The 21,608-nt window shown below is 40.7% G+C and overlaps 1 protein-coding gene across 1 annotated transcript in view; it reads left to right on the top strand.

The window, feature by feature from the left end:
- Mvb12 (multivesicular body subunit 12-like Mvb12) overlaps positions 1-21,608 on the top strand; it is a 125,616-nt gene that overhangs the window by 88,381 nt on the left and 15,627 nt on the right. The window contains exon 7 of the mRNA XM_067137356.2: positions 3,708-3,769. Within this exon, the coding sequence (XP_066993457.1) occupies positions 3,708-3,769 (62 nt within the window). The remainder of the gene's footprint in view (positions 1-3,707; positions 3,770-21,608) is intronic.

Below are 21,608 nucleotides of genomic sequence, written 5' to 3' on the forward strand. Positions count from 1 at the left end.
AAAAACAAAAAGTAAAAGTCACAGCACCCAAAGACATTCCTGTATTGAGCGACTAAAATGTCACCAGGACACTTTTCTTTCCTGATATGCTCAGCTTGTTAAAAGCCAAATGCAATTAATGTTATTGGCTTCACGCCCCGCTAACTACTTCTACGATTTTCGGAGACGCCGATGTGCAGGAATTTAGTCCGGCAGGAGTTCTTTTACGTGCCAGTAAATCTACCGACACGAGGCTGACGTATTTGAGCACCTTCAACTACCACCGGACTGAACCAGGATCGAACCTGCCAAGTTGGGGTCAGAAGGCCAGCACCTCAACCGTCTGAACCACTCAGCCCAACTTGTGAAAACTAGATGAAGTCATATTTATCTTTATCATGTTTAACTTTTTCCCTCCACAAAGATATTTAATTCTCTTTCATGGGCCCCGGAAGTGGGTAGGCCAGTTGCCCCAACCATAAATATATTTTTTTTTTTTCAGAAATGATAGGTTATAGACCTACAGTACTATGATCTTTCTTTCTTTCCTTCTTTCTTTCTTTCTTAATCAGTTTATCCTTCAGGGTTGGTTTTCTCTCGGACTCAGCGAGGGATTTCACCTCTACCACTTCAAGGGCAGTGTCCTGGAACGTGAGACTTTGAGTATGGTGATGAAACTGGTGAGGAGGGCCATTACCTCGCCCAGGCCGCCTCACCTGTTATGCTCAACAGGGGTCTTGTTGGAGGATGGGAGGATCGGAAGGGATAGACAAGGAAGAGGGAAGGAAACGGCCGTGGCCTTAGGTGCCTGGAGGAGAAGTAGGAAAATACGAAAAACCACTTCGAGGATGGCTGAGGTGCGATTCGAAACCCTTCTACTAAGTTGACCTCCCGAGGCTGAGTAGACCCCGTTCCAACCCTCGTACTATTTGTTTTCAACTTTCATGGCAGAGCCGGGAAGCGAAACCGGGCCTCCGGGAGTGGCACACATTAACCACTACATCACAGAAGCGGAGGACTAGTACTATAATGCTACCTATATGTTTATGTTAGTGCTGAAATCCGATTTCTTACTTTACTAATGCTGAAAGCCCGAAAATGTAATGTTATTCTTTAATAGGGGAATCAGTCTAGAAGGAAATGTTGAAAGTGATGTGATATCTATCCAGGTTCGTTGTTATCCTGCACATTGCACGTATATAAAAGACGCCACTTACAAACTTGCTTGTTATCCGCTAATTTCTGCGGCCACAAAAGTCACATTTTTCAAGAATGATGACATCTACACATGGTAGATTGTCTGACTGTGCTGTTTTGAACCTTTCTTCTGACATTTCGAAGTTATTCGCGATCATGAATAATAAACAATCGGCTTTTAGCAACGGCTGATGCACAACGGCTGGTAGAGCTCCATGCGGTACTGGATCGTGACGTCACAGCGCGCCGCTTACGTCAGAGGCCGTTTCACTCGCCTAGCGGAAAGGCACTATTAAATATTTTTTTAATGGTATAAAACAAGGCAACATACCACAATGTAATACGTTTACGTACTATTTCATTGGTGTACTTTTCAAAAAAAATATTTTTGAAATTGATGCATGTTCCCAATTTCGTATGGATTCAACGTGAATCAGTCTCTTGTAGGGTTGGACACTATGGCCCTGTTTCAGCACACTGTGCTGGTGCACAGTTATGTTCCACTGTTCCAGAACACCGAGTGTCAAGTGTTCCAAAACGTTTACGTTGTTATTATTATTACTTATGTATTATCCCGTCAGAAGCGCCACTATGCACTGCCCTTCGCCTCCTACCTGACTGTCAATACCCCCAATGTGCCACCACGTGCTGGAGTGTTTCGTGTTCCATCATATCCTCTTTTCTTCAGTGAATTCTGTTGCACCAGCAATTGGCCTTTGGTACATGCGAGTAACTTAAAGTGTTCTGATTAGTTTTCAACTGTTCTGTAAGAGTATTTTCATTAAAACCTAGTACTGTATATGCCTACAGTAAACTTTGCATAATGTTGCACACGAGTCCTGTTTAGGAATTCTTTACTAGAATAAAACCGGACAAAGTGAAATGCAACTTACGTTCTTCTATTTTGTCTCCAAAGGGATCTTCAACCGGCACAATGACGTGACATTTCAAACTTAATAATAATGTATCTTCGTGTTTTGCTTGTATTGGTTAATTTTTATTTTCGTGTTCCACTTGTTTATTGTGTACGTAAATAAGAGTACTGATGAATGTTTCTTCAGCTGTGCAAGTATATTTTTAATTGGTGAAAATAACATTGTGACCTTTATAAACACATGTTCTGCCAGTGTAATTGTGACAGGTGTATTTCAGAATGAATGGAAACATTCTTATCCTAAAAACAACATTTAGACATGATTTTTAGGGTGCATATTTCAGAGTTCCGACTGCTCTTTCAAGTGCCGTAAAGTTTTATCCTGGCTCTAATTACTGGTACTCACAATACAGGCCGATTCTTTCAACTGGTGAAAATATCCTTGGATTAGTAACGTTTAAACACCTGTACTTTCATTGTAACCTGTTATGAGTATTTCATATTAACCAAAAAAATCTTAACCCAAAAGCAGCCTTTAAATGTAATTATTGGGTGTGAATTTCAGTGTTCCGACTGTTCCTTCACATTCCGCGCGCTTTATGCTGGCCGTAACTACACACAGCACATCCGGTACAGGCGCATTCCCGCTGACGAGCATGTCATGTTGCCTCACAAAGTTCTCTCTGCCGCGCACTTACTGTGCCGTGTGCCGGCACACTGTACCGAAACACTCCACCTCAGCTCCTAATGTTTTGGAACAACTGACTGTTGATATAGATGTTGATTCCCATAGGGAACCTGAAATATTTGTCCCGAATGAGTAAATGTATAATACCAATATAAATGGTCCATTATTGGATGTTATAAATTTTCCAATTTACCAACTGATGAGCCCAACTTAGCAACTGGGGCAAAACACTGGCAACCAAGAATGAATTAGCTGGAAAATTTATAATATCCAATAACAGACCATTTATATTGGTATTACAACTGACTGTTCCGGTCTGCCCAACCCTAGTCTCTTGCCTAGTATCCATGACCTTTATTTTAGTCAGAAATGTATATGTATGATGTGCTGGTAAGAAATAATTTTCACAGCTTTTGAGCCATTCTTTTCTCAGTGCCATTATTTTGTCTTTGAGGATGAGGAAGTGAGATATTTGAAAGTACTGGTAATTATCTCAAGTGTATAGATGAAATGCTTTCTCATATACTGTAGTACTCATTGTATCATTCAGATGAGTGATCTTCCTGCGAGTGCTATTAACCCTCCGAAATCCAGTCACTTTCGCAACTTCACCGTCGGCCTAATCCAATCACTTCGATTTACAACTTAAAAACATTGCTTATTTTATGCTACAATTTTACAAAACAGAACAGAATAAAACATTTGAAAAAATGCTTATCTGAGTCTTGTAAGGTCTCCACAGCCCATATTTCACTAATGTGTCATATTTCTTGCCAGCCCTGTGGTTCAGGGTTAATGAGCCTGCCTCTTACGCAGAGGCCCCGGGTTCAGGGATTTGAGGGATCTGAGGACTGGCTCGAGGTCCAACCAGAAGGATTTGTTGTGTATTTTTGTGATGTCTTTTGCATTCTTCTTATTTGATATATTGATTGATGTAATAAAATAATTATATTTTCTGTAAACTTACAGGTCTTGAAGGTGTGCCATTTGTGCTCAATTCTAGTTTCCTAGGACTGCCTGATGGGAATACGGTAAGAATAATCTATCAGCATGATAGTTTGAAATATCTCTTTCCGGGAATAGTTCTACTATCACCTTCTGCACTAGTGCCATTTATACCTTGTATGTTGAACCTAACTACTGCTACATCACTCAGTAATTGATCCAGTCATTTTTAAAGGGGCCTTATTCCAAATTTTGACAAAATGAGTTAAGAACGGTACCAGAATCTGTACATATAAATATATATTTCTGCATGAAAAGGGCGTTATTCCACACATTGCAAGTGTGTGTTTGCAACTTACCCCCTGTGGGTGGGGGACGCAGGCGAAGAATACACCCATGGTATCCCCTGCCTGTTGTAAGAGGACTAAAAGGGGCGACCAAGGGATGATCAGATTAGAACCATGAAACTACTTGTGATTACTACCACCACGCAGGGAACACCATGGGTCGCTTTTACTTGCGCGTAGTACCGCTATGTCGGGCACCAAATAAGTTTGATTAGTAGCAAACGAGAGCGCGACAGCTTTTACAGTACCTGTGATTAGTAGCACTATATGAGACGCCATGTGATGAGGGAACCCATGATTCTGGCTTGCCTATGATTAGTACCCACTATATTAGGAACACCACGGGATAGTACGAGTCCCTGTGGTTAGTACCCTTATGTGATGAACACCATAGGTTTGCATTGCCTGTAAATTTAAACCTAGGAATTTCATTTTTGTCCGTATTGAACTGAGAAAGGATGATAGGAAAACTTAAAACGGTCCACCTTTTCAATACAAAAATGTTATAGTTTATTTATAACATGTATTTGTACTTGGAACTAGTTTCAACGCTGATTTGCGTCATCATCAGCCAAAATGTGGGAATAGGCAAGCATTTAGGCATTTATATTACACAAGGCGTTACATTAAACAATACACATCTTACAAGGAGATAAAAACAGGGACGAGTATAGAAACAAATGAATCGTTGAGAAAACAAAAGTTATACATATTAAAAGTAACCTTAACCACACATCTTGCAGTGCGAAAGTGTTCTTCTTGAATGATTCCTGAATATAAAACACACGTGCACACATTTCTGAAGAGCCAGCAGGCAGGACAAAGTAAAGTGAAACCTTAAGAGTTCTAATTTTTCTATGTTCTGACTAACTAATGAAGTCTCCCTTGAGTTCCTGATAAACATACAAAACAGGAAATTCTCCTTCACTCTCAACAATAGCTATAAAGATGGTAAAATTTCATTTTAAATATTGTGCAGAGACGTGAAAGCATGATTTTGAACATGATATAACTCCTTCATATAACCCAGTTTTTTACACAAGGTGTTACATTAAATAATACACATCTTACGAGGAGATAAAAACAGGGATGAATGTAGAAACACATGCATCGTTGAGAAAGCAAAGTTATACATATTAAAAATAAGCTTAACCACACAACTTGCAGTGCGAAAAATTTTTTTTTTTTGCTAGGGGCTTTACGTCGCACCGACACAGATAGGTCTTTTGGCGACGATGGGATAGGAAAGGCCTAGGAGTTGGAAGGAAGCGGCCGTGGCCTTAATTAAGGTACAGCCCCAGCATTTGCCTGGTGTGAAAATGGGAAACCACGGAAAACCATCTTCAGGGCTGCCGACAGTGGGATTCGAACCTACTATCTCCCGGATGCAAGCTCACAGCCGCGCGCCTCTACGCGCACGGCCAACTCGCCCGGTGCGAAAATATTTGCCTTGAATGATTCCTGAATACAAAACGCACGCGCACACACTTCTAAAGAGCCAGCAGGCGGGGAAAAAATAAGGTGAAACCTTAAGAGTTCTTCTGAGAAGAGTTCATCATTCTTTCTATGATCTGACTAACTAATGAAGTCTCCCTTGAGTTCCTGATAAACATACACAACAGGAAATTAAACAATACACATCTTACAAGGAGATGAAAACAGGGAAAGTTATACATATTAAAAATAACCTTAACCACACATCTTGTAGTGCGAAAATATTCGTCTTGAATGATTCCTGAATACAAAACACACGCGCACACATTTCTGAAGAGCACGCAGGCAGGAAAAAGTAAAGTGAAACCTTAAGAGTTCTTCTGAGAAGAGTTCATAATTTTTTCTATGTCCGACTAACTAATGAAGTCTCCCTTGAGTTCCTGATAAACATACACAACAGGAAATTCTCCTTCACTCTCAACAATAGCTATAAAGACCAACGGTAAATTTCATTTTAAATATTGTGCAGAGACGTGAAAGCAAGATCTTGAATATAATATAACTCCTTCATTTAACCCAATTTTTTACACAAGGTGTTACATTAAACAATACACATCTTACGAGGAGATAAAAACAGGGACGAATGTAGAAACAAATGCATCGTTGAGAAAGCAAAAATTATACATATTAAAAATAAGCTTAACCACACAACTTGCAGTGCGAAAATATTTGCCTTGAGTGATTCCTGAATACAAGACGCACGCGCACACATTTCGAAAGAGCCAGCAGGCAGGAAACAGTAAGGTGAAACCTTAATAGTTCTTCTGAGAAGAGTTCATCATTCTTTCTATGTTCCGACTAACTAGTGAAGTCTCCCTTGAGTTCCTGATAAACATACACAACAGGAAATTCTCCTTAACTCTCAACAATAGCTATAAAAGACCAACGGTAAATTGTATTTTAAATACTGTGCAGAGATGTGAAAGCATGATCTTGAACATGATATAACTTCTTCATTTAACCACATTTGAAAGTCTCTCTCTATATTACATAGCTTCATTACACACCATTCTGTAGATGCACAAAATAATCTTGTAATCTTCACAGGTCCGGTATTCAGCTCGACAAGAATATAAAATGATGCAGATGTTGATTCCCATAGGGAACCTAAAATATTTGTCCTGAATGAGTAAATTTATAATACCAATGTAATGGTCCATTATTGGACATTATAAATTGTCAATTGTTCTCCATAGACGCACCATCCACCCTCGAAAACCTTAATAATATTGATCATGACATTAAATTTACCTTAGAATCAGAGACAAACAACTCCATCAACTTCCTAGACCTAACAATCAATAGGCACCCCTCTTCGTTCACATATAGTATCTATAGAAAGCCCACTCAAACGGCCACTACTATAAGAAATGACTCACTACACCCCCAAACACACAAAGCGGCTACATATAATAGCTTAATAGACCAAGCATTCAAAATTCCGATGTCAAGAAAAAACTTAAATAAAGAATTGAACACCATTCGCTCTATAGCAAAATTCAATGGATATAATGAATCCTTTATTGAAAGAATAATCAATAAATTCAGACACCGCCCAAAAACCACCCTAATAAAAGACAATACTAGCACTGCCACGTTTTCCACATTTACCTTCAATAAAGAAATTTACAACGTCACTAACGTTTTTAAAAAACACAACGTTCAAATAGCCTTTCGTACTAACAATAGAAGCACAGAGATCCTACACAACTCTTCATCAATAAATAAAAGTAGTCCTTTTTCTAAATCAGGTGTATATAGGTTTTCTTGCCAAGACTGCAAAAGTTCTTACCTAGGGCAAACAGGACGCAGCTTTAAAATCAGATATGCAGAACATGTCAATGCCATAAAACACAACCGTTTTTCCGCGGTCGGCCTACATATAAAAGAATTTAAGCACAACTTTACTGAAATAAATCAAGATCTTGAGGTATTAGATATTCTAAACAAAGGTTCTTTCCTAGACGTCACTGAAAACCTCTATATTCATTTAGACCAATATTTCAATCCCAACCTAAACTTAAATGATATCTCAGAGAAACCAAAGATCCTGTTCGACTTTCTCATTGAATTTTTCAAAAACATGAATATCCCGAAAAACAGATCTGTCTTTCAGATTATGCATAATACTTTGTCACGCCACACACTTTCACCACATCACCCTCCATACTTCCCCGCCTTCCACTCCTCCTCCCCTACCGCTCCTCCCCTTTCCCCTCCTAATCCAACAACGGCCGCTCCCCAGACCTAAACTATCCAACACGCTCTGTTCCTCTTCATCTCGCGCCATAGCTTTACCGCCTCATGTCCCGCAATAAACATCATAGAAACCTGCCCCCACCCTACACGTAACGCTGCAACAATACACCACAAATACTGGCACAGTCATCCTCCAAACTCTCAACAACGTATTCCTTAATACCTTAATAATAAATTTACTCATTCAGGACAAATATTTTAGGTTCCCTATGGGAATCAACATCTGCATCATTTGATGGCCAGGCAGGCATCTATTTTTGGAAATGAGACATAGCTCTCATAGTGTATTGGCACTGCTGGTAGCTTCAAATAGCCTATGCAGTGGCCTCCACGGTATGCACTAGCCTTGCGTCTTGGGTGGTGTGCTAAGTCCCACTGACGAGCCTAACTTAGCACACGAGGGCGAAACGCAGGCAACCAAGAATGAGTTAGCTGGAAAATTTATATCACCATTTAACCAAATCCCTGCTTACGTCTATAGGATTGCCCTACTCTGGTTAAGATTACAAGACAAAATTCATAACCTATAATCAACAGTGTGCATCAGTTTAGTCAATTTTGTGGACAAAAAGAATAATATTCACGCCTAAACTCAGCTGTTTTGAGAGAGTATTAAGATTTCAATTCCATATGGTACAACATGAGAAAAAGTTTACGTCCAGTTGTAACAAAATGTTTTAATGTGTATACAACAAATAATTTTAAAACATTTAGCAATTTAACAGATTGTAAATGTATTTATACAGAGATTAACTAAAGGCATTGTATTTTAAATATTATAATAAGGTTTTAAAGTTTCAATCTCAATAAATAGTCATATAATTTTCAATAAGACGACGTAATATATATGACCATTTTATATTTAAGAGGTTTTTTTAAAGTTTAGTATGGATAAGTTTGTTAATGACGAACCATAAGTGTATGTTCTAGAACAATGTTATCAGTTTAACCTTGTAAGAATATTTATAGCTGAAGATGTTCAAAATATGAATGAAACATGTCCTATGTTTTAACAATCAAGCAATAAAATAAGGATGAGATCCTAATTTTATAATTGCTTTTAATGTATTGAAAAGGTGGAAATCAAAGTTTTATTGTTCTCCTTTTAACGGACTTTCAATATAGAAAAAATGAGGATAGTCTCTTGCAACATGCATGAAATGCGAAGAACTCAAATTAAAAATGAACAGTTGTATGTTGAACGATACTGCTAAAAGAGTAGCTGCTGTGGAGCTTGTTATACACAAACGTCGAGCTGAAAAGTTCCCCAGGATCATGAAAATTACTGAGGAAGAATGCAAACATAGTGATTCAATTCTTGCTATTTGTTTTGACTTCATGCAAAACTTGCTACCACCAAAACTGCCTATACAGGATGTATTTTATCTTCGGCAGCTATGAATGTATTTTGTACTCATAACAAGAAGAGTAACAAATCTGTAATGCATGTATACCATGAAGGCATTGCAAAGAAAGTAGCATATGAAGTGTGCTCCATCCTATTTGACATATATAAGAGAATATGTACCAGAAAATGTCAAAGAACTACGTTTGTTTTCTGACGGTTGTGTTTGGCAAAATAAGAATCGCTGTATGATTTGAATGTGTGCATCTTTGGTGGACACTAAACATTTTGATAAAGTGGAACAGTTTTTTCCTATTCGTGGACATTCTTGTAATGTATGTGATGAAATTTGAAATGTGTAACCAGAAATGCCATTCTTGTAATGGACATTCTTGTAATGTATGTGATAAGAAATTTGAAATGTGTAACCAGAAATGCCTATAGAACGGTGAAAGAATATTGTGAAATGATTGCCAATGCTTCCAAAAATCATAAGTTCACCCTAAAGCTAATAGATACCTACAGCTTGTCTAAGAGGTGGCCAACATACTACAGGAAAGGGGGTTTGTCGAACGAATCACAAGGTAGACATGTTGCAAAAAGCCAGGTTTCAATCATGTTCCATTATGCATTTTGAACATAGTAAGTTACAGTCAGGTGTTGTGGCTTCTGAATACATACGAGGATTACAGAAGCATACATTTGATTTTTTATTTCTGGGAGTGTGTGTTGTTTTTAATTTTGAGAAGGGGTTTTTTTTAATGCTATTTGTTCAGGGCGTCGACCTATAGAGATCTTTTTCCCCTGGTTGTTCCATCTGATATGAACCTGCATGTAATTGGAATGGAGGAAGTGTAGAGTGTTGAATGTGAGGAAAGGAATGTTAAGGACGACACAAACACCCAGTCCCCAGGCCAAGGATATTAATCATTTACAATTAAAAACCCCTGACCCAGCCGGGAATCGAACCCGGGGCCGCCGAGTGACAGGCGGACTTGGGGCCGGACTTGAGAAGGCTTGCACTGGCCCAGTGGCTATTGACAGGAACAAAATGCAAGACATTCAACATTTACTAGATTATAATGCGTGTTCCGAGGTATCTGTGGAACAGCAGAGGTGAAAGAAGGTGCGGGGGTGAACAGGTCTCAGGCTACGAAATTAAAGTTAATTTAAAATTTAACAAGGTTATATTTTCTTTGCAAAATCAAGAAATAACAAGCATGGCAGGTACAGAGTAGCAAGGCAACAAAAGTACAATTACAGTATTTATAGGGCTTCGAGCCCCGAACTCGCAATTCTTGAGCAATTAGCCCAGCTTTACCCCAAAACAAGTTTCAACAGAGGGGCAGAAAACCCCATTCATGCCCAGGAGCACTTGCTCCAAATTACACAGTAAAGCCTCCTCGAGGCACGCAGAACCAAATTTCAAAAAGAGCAAACCGCTCTCAACGTTCAAGCCTATAAAAGGCCACACCAAACTCCACCTTCAAGTTGTCCTCTAAGGACATAAACACAGGGGTAAAATACCCAACCTACTGAGGCCTATTAAGTGAGAAAAGGTTAATTACATGGCCTCTAAAATACCAATTTGAGAGGAGGCGATCTGCACTCCTAATACATTTTGTTTAAAACCTAATCTGGCTCTAGGCCGCTAATGCAAGGGCTAATCCCATACTAAAGAGGTGACTTTAGAATGAAACAATTTACATTACGTTAAGGAAGAAACGGTTGAGAAAAAAAAATAAGTTCACCTCAATGCAATATGAGTGGGAGCTCGAGAGGGTTAAGCACTCTCTATCCCAATATGCAGCTTAAGAGAGAATAGATACTGAGAGTCTTTACATTTTAGGGAAAGGTTACATGGTGGAAAAGCATCGGACCTGCCCCGAGAGTTAAACTGCTGAGCTAGCAAGAAAAGAAGTTATTAAACGGCCATTACCTTGTTGTTGAACTGCTGCCCGAAGAAAGAGGCGCTTCCCGCCCCCTGCTATGTACTTTACACACCAAAAGATGTTACTGGAGTGGCGCGGAGACCCGAAAATCAGCAGTTTATATACTCTCGCGGAAAGTTTGAAGCGTTTCAGGAATGAGTACACCCGCCCACAATCATTTTATTGGCTAGGGTTAAGCAACATATCCCCTTTGGCGAAGATACACCTGATTGGTCATAAATTAACTAAAGAAATTCGGGATTGGCTAAATTCAAAACAAGGGGAAAGAAAGGGTTAATATTGCCAACTTAAACCATGACTGCAAGAAATTTAACAAAGAACAAACTTATGAATTCAAATTTTCTCCAAAAAACAGTTCTTTCACTTCGCACAGGGTACACCATTGTAGTTCTTCAGTAGTGTCCTCTAGAAGAGAAAGTTCACACTTCTTACTACAGGCAAAACAAAAATACATCGAAAACGACCCAGTTCAGAAACTTCAAAATTTCCGAGTAGTGACATCTTCTGAGAAACTTGAAAATTAACACCTTAGATAAAGTTCAGACTTCCTCCAGTAGGGGAGTTTCAACTGGCGCAAAGTTTGAATTAGCGACGTGGAGGTGTACCGCCCGGTACAGACCTCCCCCCCCCCAAAAGTCCCTCCAAGGGGTAACACATAAGAACATAAACTTTTATTTCAACATAAGGTCCAAGCTATGATGTTGATATGGAAGTTAATTGCAGAAGTATTTACCAACAAATTTTCTTAAAATGATTGGATCCAGTTTCAAAATTCTTGTAGTAACTGTTGAAGTAATGTCTTTATGTTTGTAGAAGTTGAATTCAGAAGGAAACTTTTAGTTTTTTAAAGTAGAGGAAAAATTTTCTAAGTCCACCAGATATTGCAGTAAAATCCGAAAAAAAGGTAGTAATGTTGAACTGGAATGTCCATATAGCTGGATATGTACTTTTAACGTTGATAAGTTTGACGGCCAGACCAGCCGCCGCTGCTTGAGTTCAGAGGAGGCCGCTCGGGCCCCTCAAGTACCCTGAGATACCGCTCGCCCGCACTATGAGAGGAGTAGTGGAGTTGAAGCACGCCACGCCCGCAGCGAACATGCAGGTCGCGGGCCAGTTACAGGTTGTGCGCCGCACATCAGCCTTGGCCGGGAGGAGGACTCCGGCTCGCCGTACACCGGTTGGCCTCACTGGAAAAGGACGGGCCTGTACCCTGCCTCAGGAGCGGTACGGCGCCGCGCTGCTGCGGGGGCACTGAAACATTAAAGCTCAGCGGCAGAATTTTGTTGGACCATCATCATTTTTTGAGGGCACAGGCTTAGTGGAGAGGTTGAGGGGCCAGCGGCGTGAAGATATTCATGTCATGTATAAGCCACTGGGTGTTATGTTAGCAGGAGACGGGAGCATGGTAATGGCCGTGGTAAGGACAGGATGGCAGTTCAACTGATCGGGGGAGGTTTACAAAAATAATTACACACAAATGAAACAGATTCCAAGGGCAGAAGGCCTTACGAGTGAAACCCCTCAAACAAAATATAACCTTCATATTTCTTTCAAAATTATATGAAGCAAGTTAACACAGAAATTACACCGGTTTCACCTGTGACAGGTGAACCCTAAATATCCTCTCGGTGGCTGGATTACTTAATAACAACGTAACCGGCGTAAGGAAACCTAGAATAGTACACGGCCCATGAAATCTGGGGGCAAGCTTGCCCGCGGGAACAAAATTCTTGACCATCACCTGGTCACCTACCTTCAAATTGGTGGGTCTCCGTCCACGATCGTATCTTTCCCTAACCTTTTCATGAGACACTTTAAGATTGGCTTTAGCCTTCTTCCAAAGATCTTTAATGTTATCTGGTTCTATTGTCTCAGGTAGAATGTCACTCAGAGACCAGAGGTTAGAGAGCGGCGTGTTGGGAACAAACTTGAACATCAAAGAAGCTGGAGTAAACTTATGAGATTCATGAACCGCCGAATTCAAAGCAAAAGCTAACCAATGCAGGGACGTGTCCCACCTAGAATGATCTTCATGATGATAGGCAATAAGCGCGGACCTGAGATTACGATTAACCCGTTCAGCCAGAGATGGTTGAGGGTAATAAGCAGAAGTTGTCACATGAGAGATGGACAGGTCGAAGCAGAATTTACGAAATAAATTAGATGTGAAAGCCTTAGCATTATCAGACACAATATATTGACACGGACCAAAAGAAGCAAAGATAGAATTTAGACAAGTAATGGTGGACTGAGCGGTAGCCAGCTTAGTCGGAAATAACCAGGAAAATCTTGTAAAACCATCTACACATACAAAGATGAACTTGTTGGCATTTCCCTTTGACTGGGGGAAGGGTCCTACATAATCAATATACAGGCATTCCATAGGGCGCGACGCTTGGTGAGAAGACAACAGGCCTACCTTGGTGGACATGGTGGGTTTACTAAGCAAGCAGGATTTACAAGCCTTTACTAGTTCATGGATTTCACCGTCCATACCCTTCCAGATGAACATTTCACGAATCTTCTCACGAGTTTTAAAGATGCCTAGATGCCCCCCCTAATGGGGTCTCATGATAGTACTTGAAGATCATAGGTACAAGAACAGCTGGAACGACAACCTTCATCATCTTATCATGCCTCGATGGGCAACATAAAACACCATTCCTCGGTACATAAGGGACGACATATTCCCCAGAAGAAAGGGTTTCCATTATCGCAGCCAGCGTTGGATCTTCCCGTTGGTATTTCTCGATATCCCTAAAGAGCATGGGAGCATCTGTTAAGATGGCATTAACATCAGATAGTATGGACTCGGGAGGTGATGAACTATCGACCGGTTCATGGGTCTCGACGTCGTTGGAAAACATACGGCTGAGTCCGTCTGCAACGACATTTTCGGTACCTCTGATATGCCTGACATCGAATTGGAAGGCAGAAATACGGATGGCCCAACGGGCTATACGACCAGTACGACGCGGCCTACCTAAGACCCAGCTTAAGGCTTGATTATCCGTCTCCAGGTCGATTTTGACATGTTCCAGATAGAGACGGAACTTTTCTAAGGCAAATAAGGCTGCCAAACCTTCGAGCTCATAGATGGTATACGTGGCTTCTTGAGCCGATAGAGTCCTAGATGCATAGGCGATGGGTCGCCTCCCTAATCCAGTCTCTTGAAGAAGGACTGCAGCTACTGCTGACGACGACGCGTCAGTTTGGACGATGAATTTCTTTGAGAAATCAGGCATAGCAAGGACAGGGGCATTACAGAGAGCTAATTTAAGATCTTCAAAAGCGGCTTGTTGAGAAGGTCCCCACTCGAATTTGATGCCTTTCCTACAAAGAAGGTTCAAGGGCGCCGCTCTACTAGCGAAGTTAGGAATAAACTTCCTGAAGAAATTCACCATACCAATGAACCTGGCGATACCTTTGATGTCCTTGGGAGGTTTAAAATCACGGATGGCCTGTGTTCTAGAATGATCGACTGCCACACCATCAGGTGACACAATATGCCCTAGGAATGACATGGAGGGCTTAGCAAAGGCAACCTTGGACAACTTCACAGTTAACCCAGCCTTACGAAGGCGATTGAGAACTTCTCGCAGATGATCTAGATGTTCTTCAAAGGTCTCCAAAAATACGACGACATCATCCAAGTAGTGATACAAGTACTCAAATTTGATGTCGGAGAAGACCCTATCTAGCAGTCTAGTGAGTACAGCTGCTCCCGTGGGGAGCCCGAAAGGCACGCGGTTGTATTCATACAAATTCCAATCCGTGGCGAACGCTGTAAGATGTTTAGACTCTTCGGCAAGGGGAATTTGATTGTAGGCCTGATTCAAATCCAAGATGGTGAAGAACTTGGCCTTACGGAACCATGAAAAACAAGAATGAAGGTCGGGAAGGGGCACAGATTGTAACACCACCTTCCGATTGAGAGCCCTATAATCAATGACAGGCCTGAAGCCCCCTTGGGGTTTCGGGACTAGAAAAATAGGCGAAGAATATGCCGACTTAGAGGGCCTAATAATACCATCCTTCAACATTTGATCAATAATTTCTTTCAGAGCCTTCATTTTAGGTGGAGACAGCCTATATGGTGGAAAACGGACCGGAATCGAATCTGTGACCTCAATTTTGTATTCAATAAGGTCAGTAACACCAAGAGTATCAGAACACCTCTGGAAAGGACTGACACAACTTACGAATACTATCAGCCTGCTCCTCAGGTATATGTCTAAGGTCTAACAACATCTCATCCTGGGTAGGCGAAATAGATGAACACGATGCAGAATTACATTTTAACAAGGGGATTTTACAATTGGAAGCAAATTTGAATGTGCACGACTTACTCTGAAGATCGAGCACAAGACCAGAGTGAGAAATGAAGTCAGCTCCCAATATGATGGGGCAAGACAAGTGCTTAGCCACAAACAATTTGATTTTCCATGTAAATTTAAAAATACGAATTTTGACCTGTAAAGAACCTAGAATTTCTAATGGAGATGAATTAGCCGAAACATATTGGATCGCAGACAAACAATGGTCATGAAGCTTACAAACAGATTTCAATTTTGCATACCATTCAGCCGAAATAATAGAACAAACACTGCCTGAATCTAATAGAGCTGTTATAGGCTCATTATTTAACTCAATTTTGAGAAAAGGCACCGGTGCGGGGGTATCCGCCGCAATCCTAAGACATTCTTTGGGGCATTCAAAAGATGAATTTGAAGACTGAACTTTCCCTGAATTTTCGACCTGTTTATCAGGGGCTGAGCCTCGGGAAGATGGATTAGTCGACTCAGCCGAAGCCACTAGTCACTTTTTATTATTGACATTGGTGGAATTTGCACCAGAAGTTGAGCAGGAAGGGGTGCTATTCGAATTTGGGCAATTCTTGGCGATATGTGAGAAAGCCCCACATTTAAAACAGCCTGGTGATGAACCAGTTCCATTATTTGCCCTACTAGATTTGATCAATGGACACTTATTGCAAAGATGGTCAGGCGACCCGCAAGCATAGCATTTACGAGGTGTGACAGGTCAGCGAGGTGGAGGCCGAGGATTACCAAAAGAAGGAGGAGGTTCTTTCGCGACACGTAAGGAATCGGCGTATCTAACTCCTTCCGCTGAGACAGCCAATGCTTCAAGTTCAGAGAAAATTTGCGGGCACGCCGCGAAACACAAATATGACCTATAGGATGGTGAGATACCTTCCATAATAGCTTGTACAGTCTGATCCTCAGGGAAGTGAAGAGCAAACACCCTAGTATAGAACTTAATATCTTGGATGAAATCTGCCAAGTTTTCATCCAACCGCTGTACACGATAATAGTACTTCTGAATAAGGGAGGACCTTGCCCTAGCCGGGATGAAATTAGCTAGCAAGTGGGCGTGGAAGTCCTCAATAGATGATTGCTCGGCAATGGCTCTTACTATTTTGTCTGAGAGAATACCAATTGCATAGGGATAGATGATTTGCAAAATCTGACATGGAGAAAGAGGAAAAATAAGGGCATGATCCTGGAACTCAACTAAAAACCTTAAGAATGAAATAACTTCACTGGTAGTGTTAACAGAAAATTTAGAGATACCTCTGAGCAACATTGCTAACGGATGAGGCAAGCTGCTGAACCCAGGTGACATAGTAGGTAAAGGTTTAAGTGGCAAAGATGTCAATTCAGAACGTACATTATTCAACGAGGTTCGGCATTCAGACTCGTCCAATGGGGCAGAGGTTGTTTGAGCTGCAACGGTTTTCCTATTGACGTCTCCCTTAGGAGGCTCTTCCTCGCTACCTACATTCACCGTGACGGGTTGATCAGTTTTGGGAGGAACTTCCCCAGTTAACAATTGGGTAACCTTACTGGACAATTCAGAAAGATTTTCAAGAACCATACTAGCTTCCTTCCTCTGAACGTCATTCAACTTCAGAGACAACAGATCGTTAACTCTATTTGAAAAATGAAATAGCCTGGCTTGCACACGCTTAATTTGATTAGGCGAAGGATCATTTTCTTCAAAAAAACTAACTACAGATGCTAGCTCAGTAGTATTATCAGTGATCGTGGAAAGAGAGTCGTCAATTTCTTTCTCTCCCAAAGTGGGGATGGAAATGGGCAAATCAAGGGACTCTCTAAGCTTATTTGTGTCTACCGCAACCGTGCCTCCAGATTGCACATTTCTAATAGTTAACTCATAGATCAACTCCTCCTTGCGCAAATAGTTAAGATGGAGAACATCGCGAGGGCCGGGCATGATGACAGAACAATTTTGAAAAAGGAAAAATCAAAAAATTCCAGCAACTGAGAAAATTGTTAGAGTTCGGATCAAAGCAATGTTTAGCCGTCAAAAGGGGCTAAATTGAGACACATTCAACCACGCTCTGCTACCACTTGTTCCGAGGTATCTGTGGAACAGCAGAGGTGAAAGAAGGTGCGGGGGTGAACAGGTCTCAGGCTACGAAATTAAAGTTAATTTAAAATTTAACAAGGTTATATATTCTTTGCAAAATCAAGAAATAACAAGCATGGCAGGTACAGAGTAGCAAGGCAACAAAAGTACAATTACAGTATTTATAGGGCTTCGAGCCCCGAACTCACAATTCTTGAGCAATTAGCCCAGCTTTACCCCAAAACAAGTTTCAACAGAGGGGCAGAAAACCCCATTCATGCCCAGGAGCACTTGCTCCAAATTACACAGTAAAGCCTCCTCGAGGCACGCAGAACCAAATTTCAAAAAGAGCAAACCGCTCTCAACGTTCAAGCCTATAAAAGGCCACACCAAACTCCACCTTCAAGTTGTCCTCTAAGGACATAAACACAGGGGTAAAATACCCAACCTACTGAGGCCTATTAAGTGAGAAAAGGTTAATTACATGGCCTCTAAAATACCAATTTGAGAGGAGGCGATCTGCACTCCTAATACATTTTGTTTAAAACCTAATCTGGCTCTAGGCCGCTAATGCAAGGGCTAATCCCATACTAAAGAGGTGACTTTAGAATGAAACAATTTACATTACGTTAAGGAAGAAATAAGTTCACCTCAATGCAATATGAGTGGGAGCTCGAGAGGGTTAAGCACTCTCTATCCCAATATGCAGCTTAAGAGAGAATAGATACTGAGAGTCTTTACATTTTAGGGAAAGGTTACATGGTGGAAAAGCATCGGACCTGCCCCGAGAGTTAAACTGCTGAGCTAGCAAGAAAAGAAGTTATTAAACGGCCATTACCTTGTTGTTGAACTGCTGCCCGAAGAAAGAGGCGCTTCCCGCCCCCTGCTATGTACTTTACACACCAAAAGATGATACTGGAGTGGCGCGGAGACCCGAAAATCAGCAGTTTATATACTCTCGCGGAAAGTTTGAGGCGTTTCAGGAATGAGTACACCCGCCCACAATCATTTTATTGGCTAGGGTTAAGCAACATATCTCCTTTGGGGAAGATACACCTGATTGGTCATAAATTAACTAAAGAAATTCGGGATTGGCTAAATTCAAAACAAGGGGAAAGAAAGGGTTAATATTGCCAACTTAAACCATGACTGCAAGAAATTTAACAAAGAACAAACTTATGAATTCAAATTTTCTCCAAAAAACAGTTCTTTCACTTCGCACAGGGTACACCATTGTAGTTCTTCAGTAGTGTCCTCTAGAAGAGAAAGTTCACACTTCTTACTACAGGCAAAACAAAAATACATCGAAAACGACCCAGTTCAGAAACTTCAAAATTTCCGAGTAGTGACATCTTCTGAGAAACTTGAAAATTAACACCTTAGATAAAGTTCAGACTTCCTCCAGTAGGGGAGTTTCAACTGGCGCAAAGTTTGAATTAGCGACGTGGAGGTGTACCGCCCGGTACAATGCGCATTAATATAGGTATTTCTACAATGATTTGATTAAATGGCCTGTACGTAACACTGCTACTGATGATGATCGTGATGATAATGATGATGATCAATGAAGCCATTTTGTATGTACTTTGATTAGAGCTACAACCAATACTGTAACATGTATGAGAAAAGAAAGGAGCAACTTAAAACACTACTAAGAACGTAATTTGACCATGAATTACTTCCTCAAGGAAAGAACCTTATTCCAAGATTTTGGACTTTTTTTTTTTTCAAGGAGATTGCAAAACTTAGCAACTGCAGTAATGGCAAGATATCCATTTCATTATGTTCTTTCAACATTGGAAAGCCCATCCTGTTACATACCATATACTCACCCACAGAATATTTTCCTTTGCTCCTGAATTTTGGAGCAAGGACCTTTCAAAAGTGACTGTATTAATTGTAAGAACTGTATTAGCATTGATAAGTTTGTAAAGACTCTTAGTTTTTTTCCTAATACAAGAAGTTAACTTAATTCTGCAATTGTTAGATGAATTGTTTAAGTATTAAATACAACAAGGTCTGTGATAAGGGAAGTCTGTGTAATTTGGACCAATAATATTTTTGGCATTTGCAAGTTTGGTCACCCCTTGTCTGAGGTAAGGTCAGCAAGATGGAAGCTTTCTTCCTGGAAGGTCAAAGGAGTAAGAGGAAAACAGTTTTAATACTCACATTCCTTGTAAGCTTATACGTTGACAAGTAAATGTACTGTAAAGTAGTTATTTCAGCCAAGAAGGTGTTTAGATTTTACAAGTATTGATGAAATATCTAGGTAAGTTATAACATAGTTTCATTCATTGATTTTAAATACTTTGCATATTAGCTTTTGATTAAATCTTTGCATGTCGTGTAATTTGTACTGCCCGAGAGTGTGTAATTTAGACTGTTGAAACAATTGTAATAATTACGTTTCTTCATAGTTTTACTGGTGATTCTAAAAGAACTTGTTTTATAATTTGAAGCTGGCCCTGCAGTGTAGGAGTAGCATGCTTACCTGGAGGCCCCGGGTTCAATTACTGGCCAGGTTACTGATTTTTACGTGGATCTGAGGGCTGGTTCGAGGTCCACTCTGCCTATGCAATTACAGTTGAGCTATTTAATGGTGAGATGGCAGTCTCAGTCTAGAAAGGCAGCCAAAAAAGTCTAGAGGCAGCAGTCACTTGGTAGGCCATGGCCTTTCGGAGGTGTTGTGCCATGGGATTTAGTTTGGGTTGGTTTATAATTTGAGAGGAGTTTAAATCTTCGAAGGACAAATACAGTGAGGAGAAAGTGATGCTCACTCTCAATGGTCATAGCAGCCATATGCAAAGCTTCATGTCCACCAGTCTCTCACAACAACATGGTGTTGTTATGGTGTCACTGCCGTCACACTGCACCCACAAGATACAGCCATTGGACTTGTCATTCTTAAAGTGGTTGAACACCTTCATGTGTTCTGCCATTTCAACCAATTAAAAGAGAATCCTAGATTCTAACTCAACGTCCATCATGTTGCTTCTTTGGTGGTGTGGCATTTCAAAGGGCCACAACTTTGCCTGCATCTGATGAGAAGTCGCAGCAGCTTGTAGGTATGGCACGAGTAACAGGTACTACGCTCTTAGCTACAAACATAGTTGTGACAGACAATGCAATCTCTCTGAATCAATGCAGTATCAATCATTATGCTGTACATACAGTAAATGTGTAACTAAGACACAATTGCACTACCACTTTGGAACCTCACAACAGCACCTCTCAATTTGCAAGATGGAACAAATGATTTTTGTCAGGCCTTGAGACTTCTGATAGGCAAATGCACGGCAGCCATGCTTACCCTCACACCTCTTACCTCACATCCACACAACTTTTTGTTAGACAACCATAGTATGGAAGTCGCCATGAATGGCTTCAGATGAAGTGGTGTCGGCCCAGTTGACAGATTGACTTTGCACCTTCATTGGTTACTGATCAGTCAGTGGAGGTCACAGGCACTACCTCAGAACCAGTAATGCTAGAAGATCATCCCAGGGAGACTTCCCCTGAAAGAAAGAAAAAAAAAAAGCTTTATCCCTGTAGATAAGATTAGCCCACTCCCTTCAACATCAGCAATAGGGCAGAGGAAGAAGACAATTCAGAAACGGAATGCATCTGGTCTGTTGTTGACTGGGACACCACCTAAGGATTTCCTGAGGCAACTGACACCAACATCAACACTACCAGAAAAAAAAAAAAAAATAAAGAAGATACTGTTCACAACAGATACAGGGGGGGGGGGGAATATCAGAAACTGTTTGCTTTGTATGTGAGGAGCATTATGAAGATGATTGGATTCAGTGCAATAGTTCCAAAGTGAGCTCATGAAAACTGCGCCAAAATTCAGGATGAATTATCTTAGAAGTGAAGCTTCCACGGTGTGAAGAATTATTTAATTTAATTTCCAGGTTGAACCGTGTTGTAGTTGTCTGCACATCACGTACAGTTTGCCGACGTTTCTAATACATTGCAGTATTCTTTATCAAGGCGACTGAAATACACCTATTCAATCCGAGGTAATAAATCTCACAGGCAAAAATTTACACTACTAGAGTGCCCCTGGCCTTGGCCTTTTATATCCTAGCCTTTCTGGCTGACATAAGCCCTGGCTGTCTTGTGAGTATTC

The sequence above is a fragment of the Anabrus simplex genome, chromosome 1 (assembly GCF_040414725.1).
Source record: "Anabrus simplex isolate iqAnaSimp1 chromosome 1, ASM4041472v1, whole genome shotgun sequence".
Lineage (NCBI taxonomy): Eukaryota > Metazoa > Arthropoda > Insecta > Orthoptera > Tettigoniidae > Anabrus > Anabrus simplex.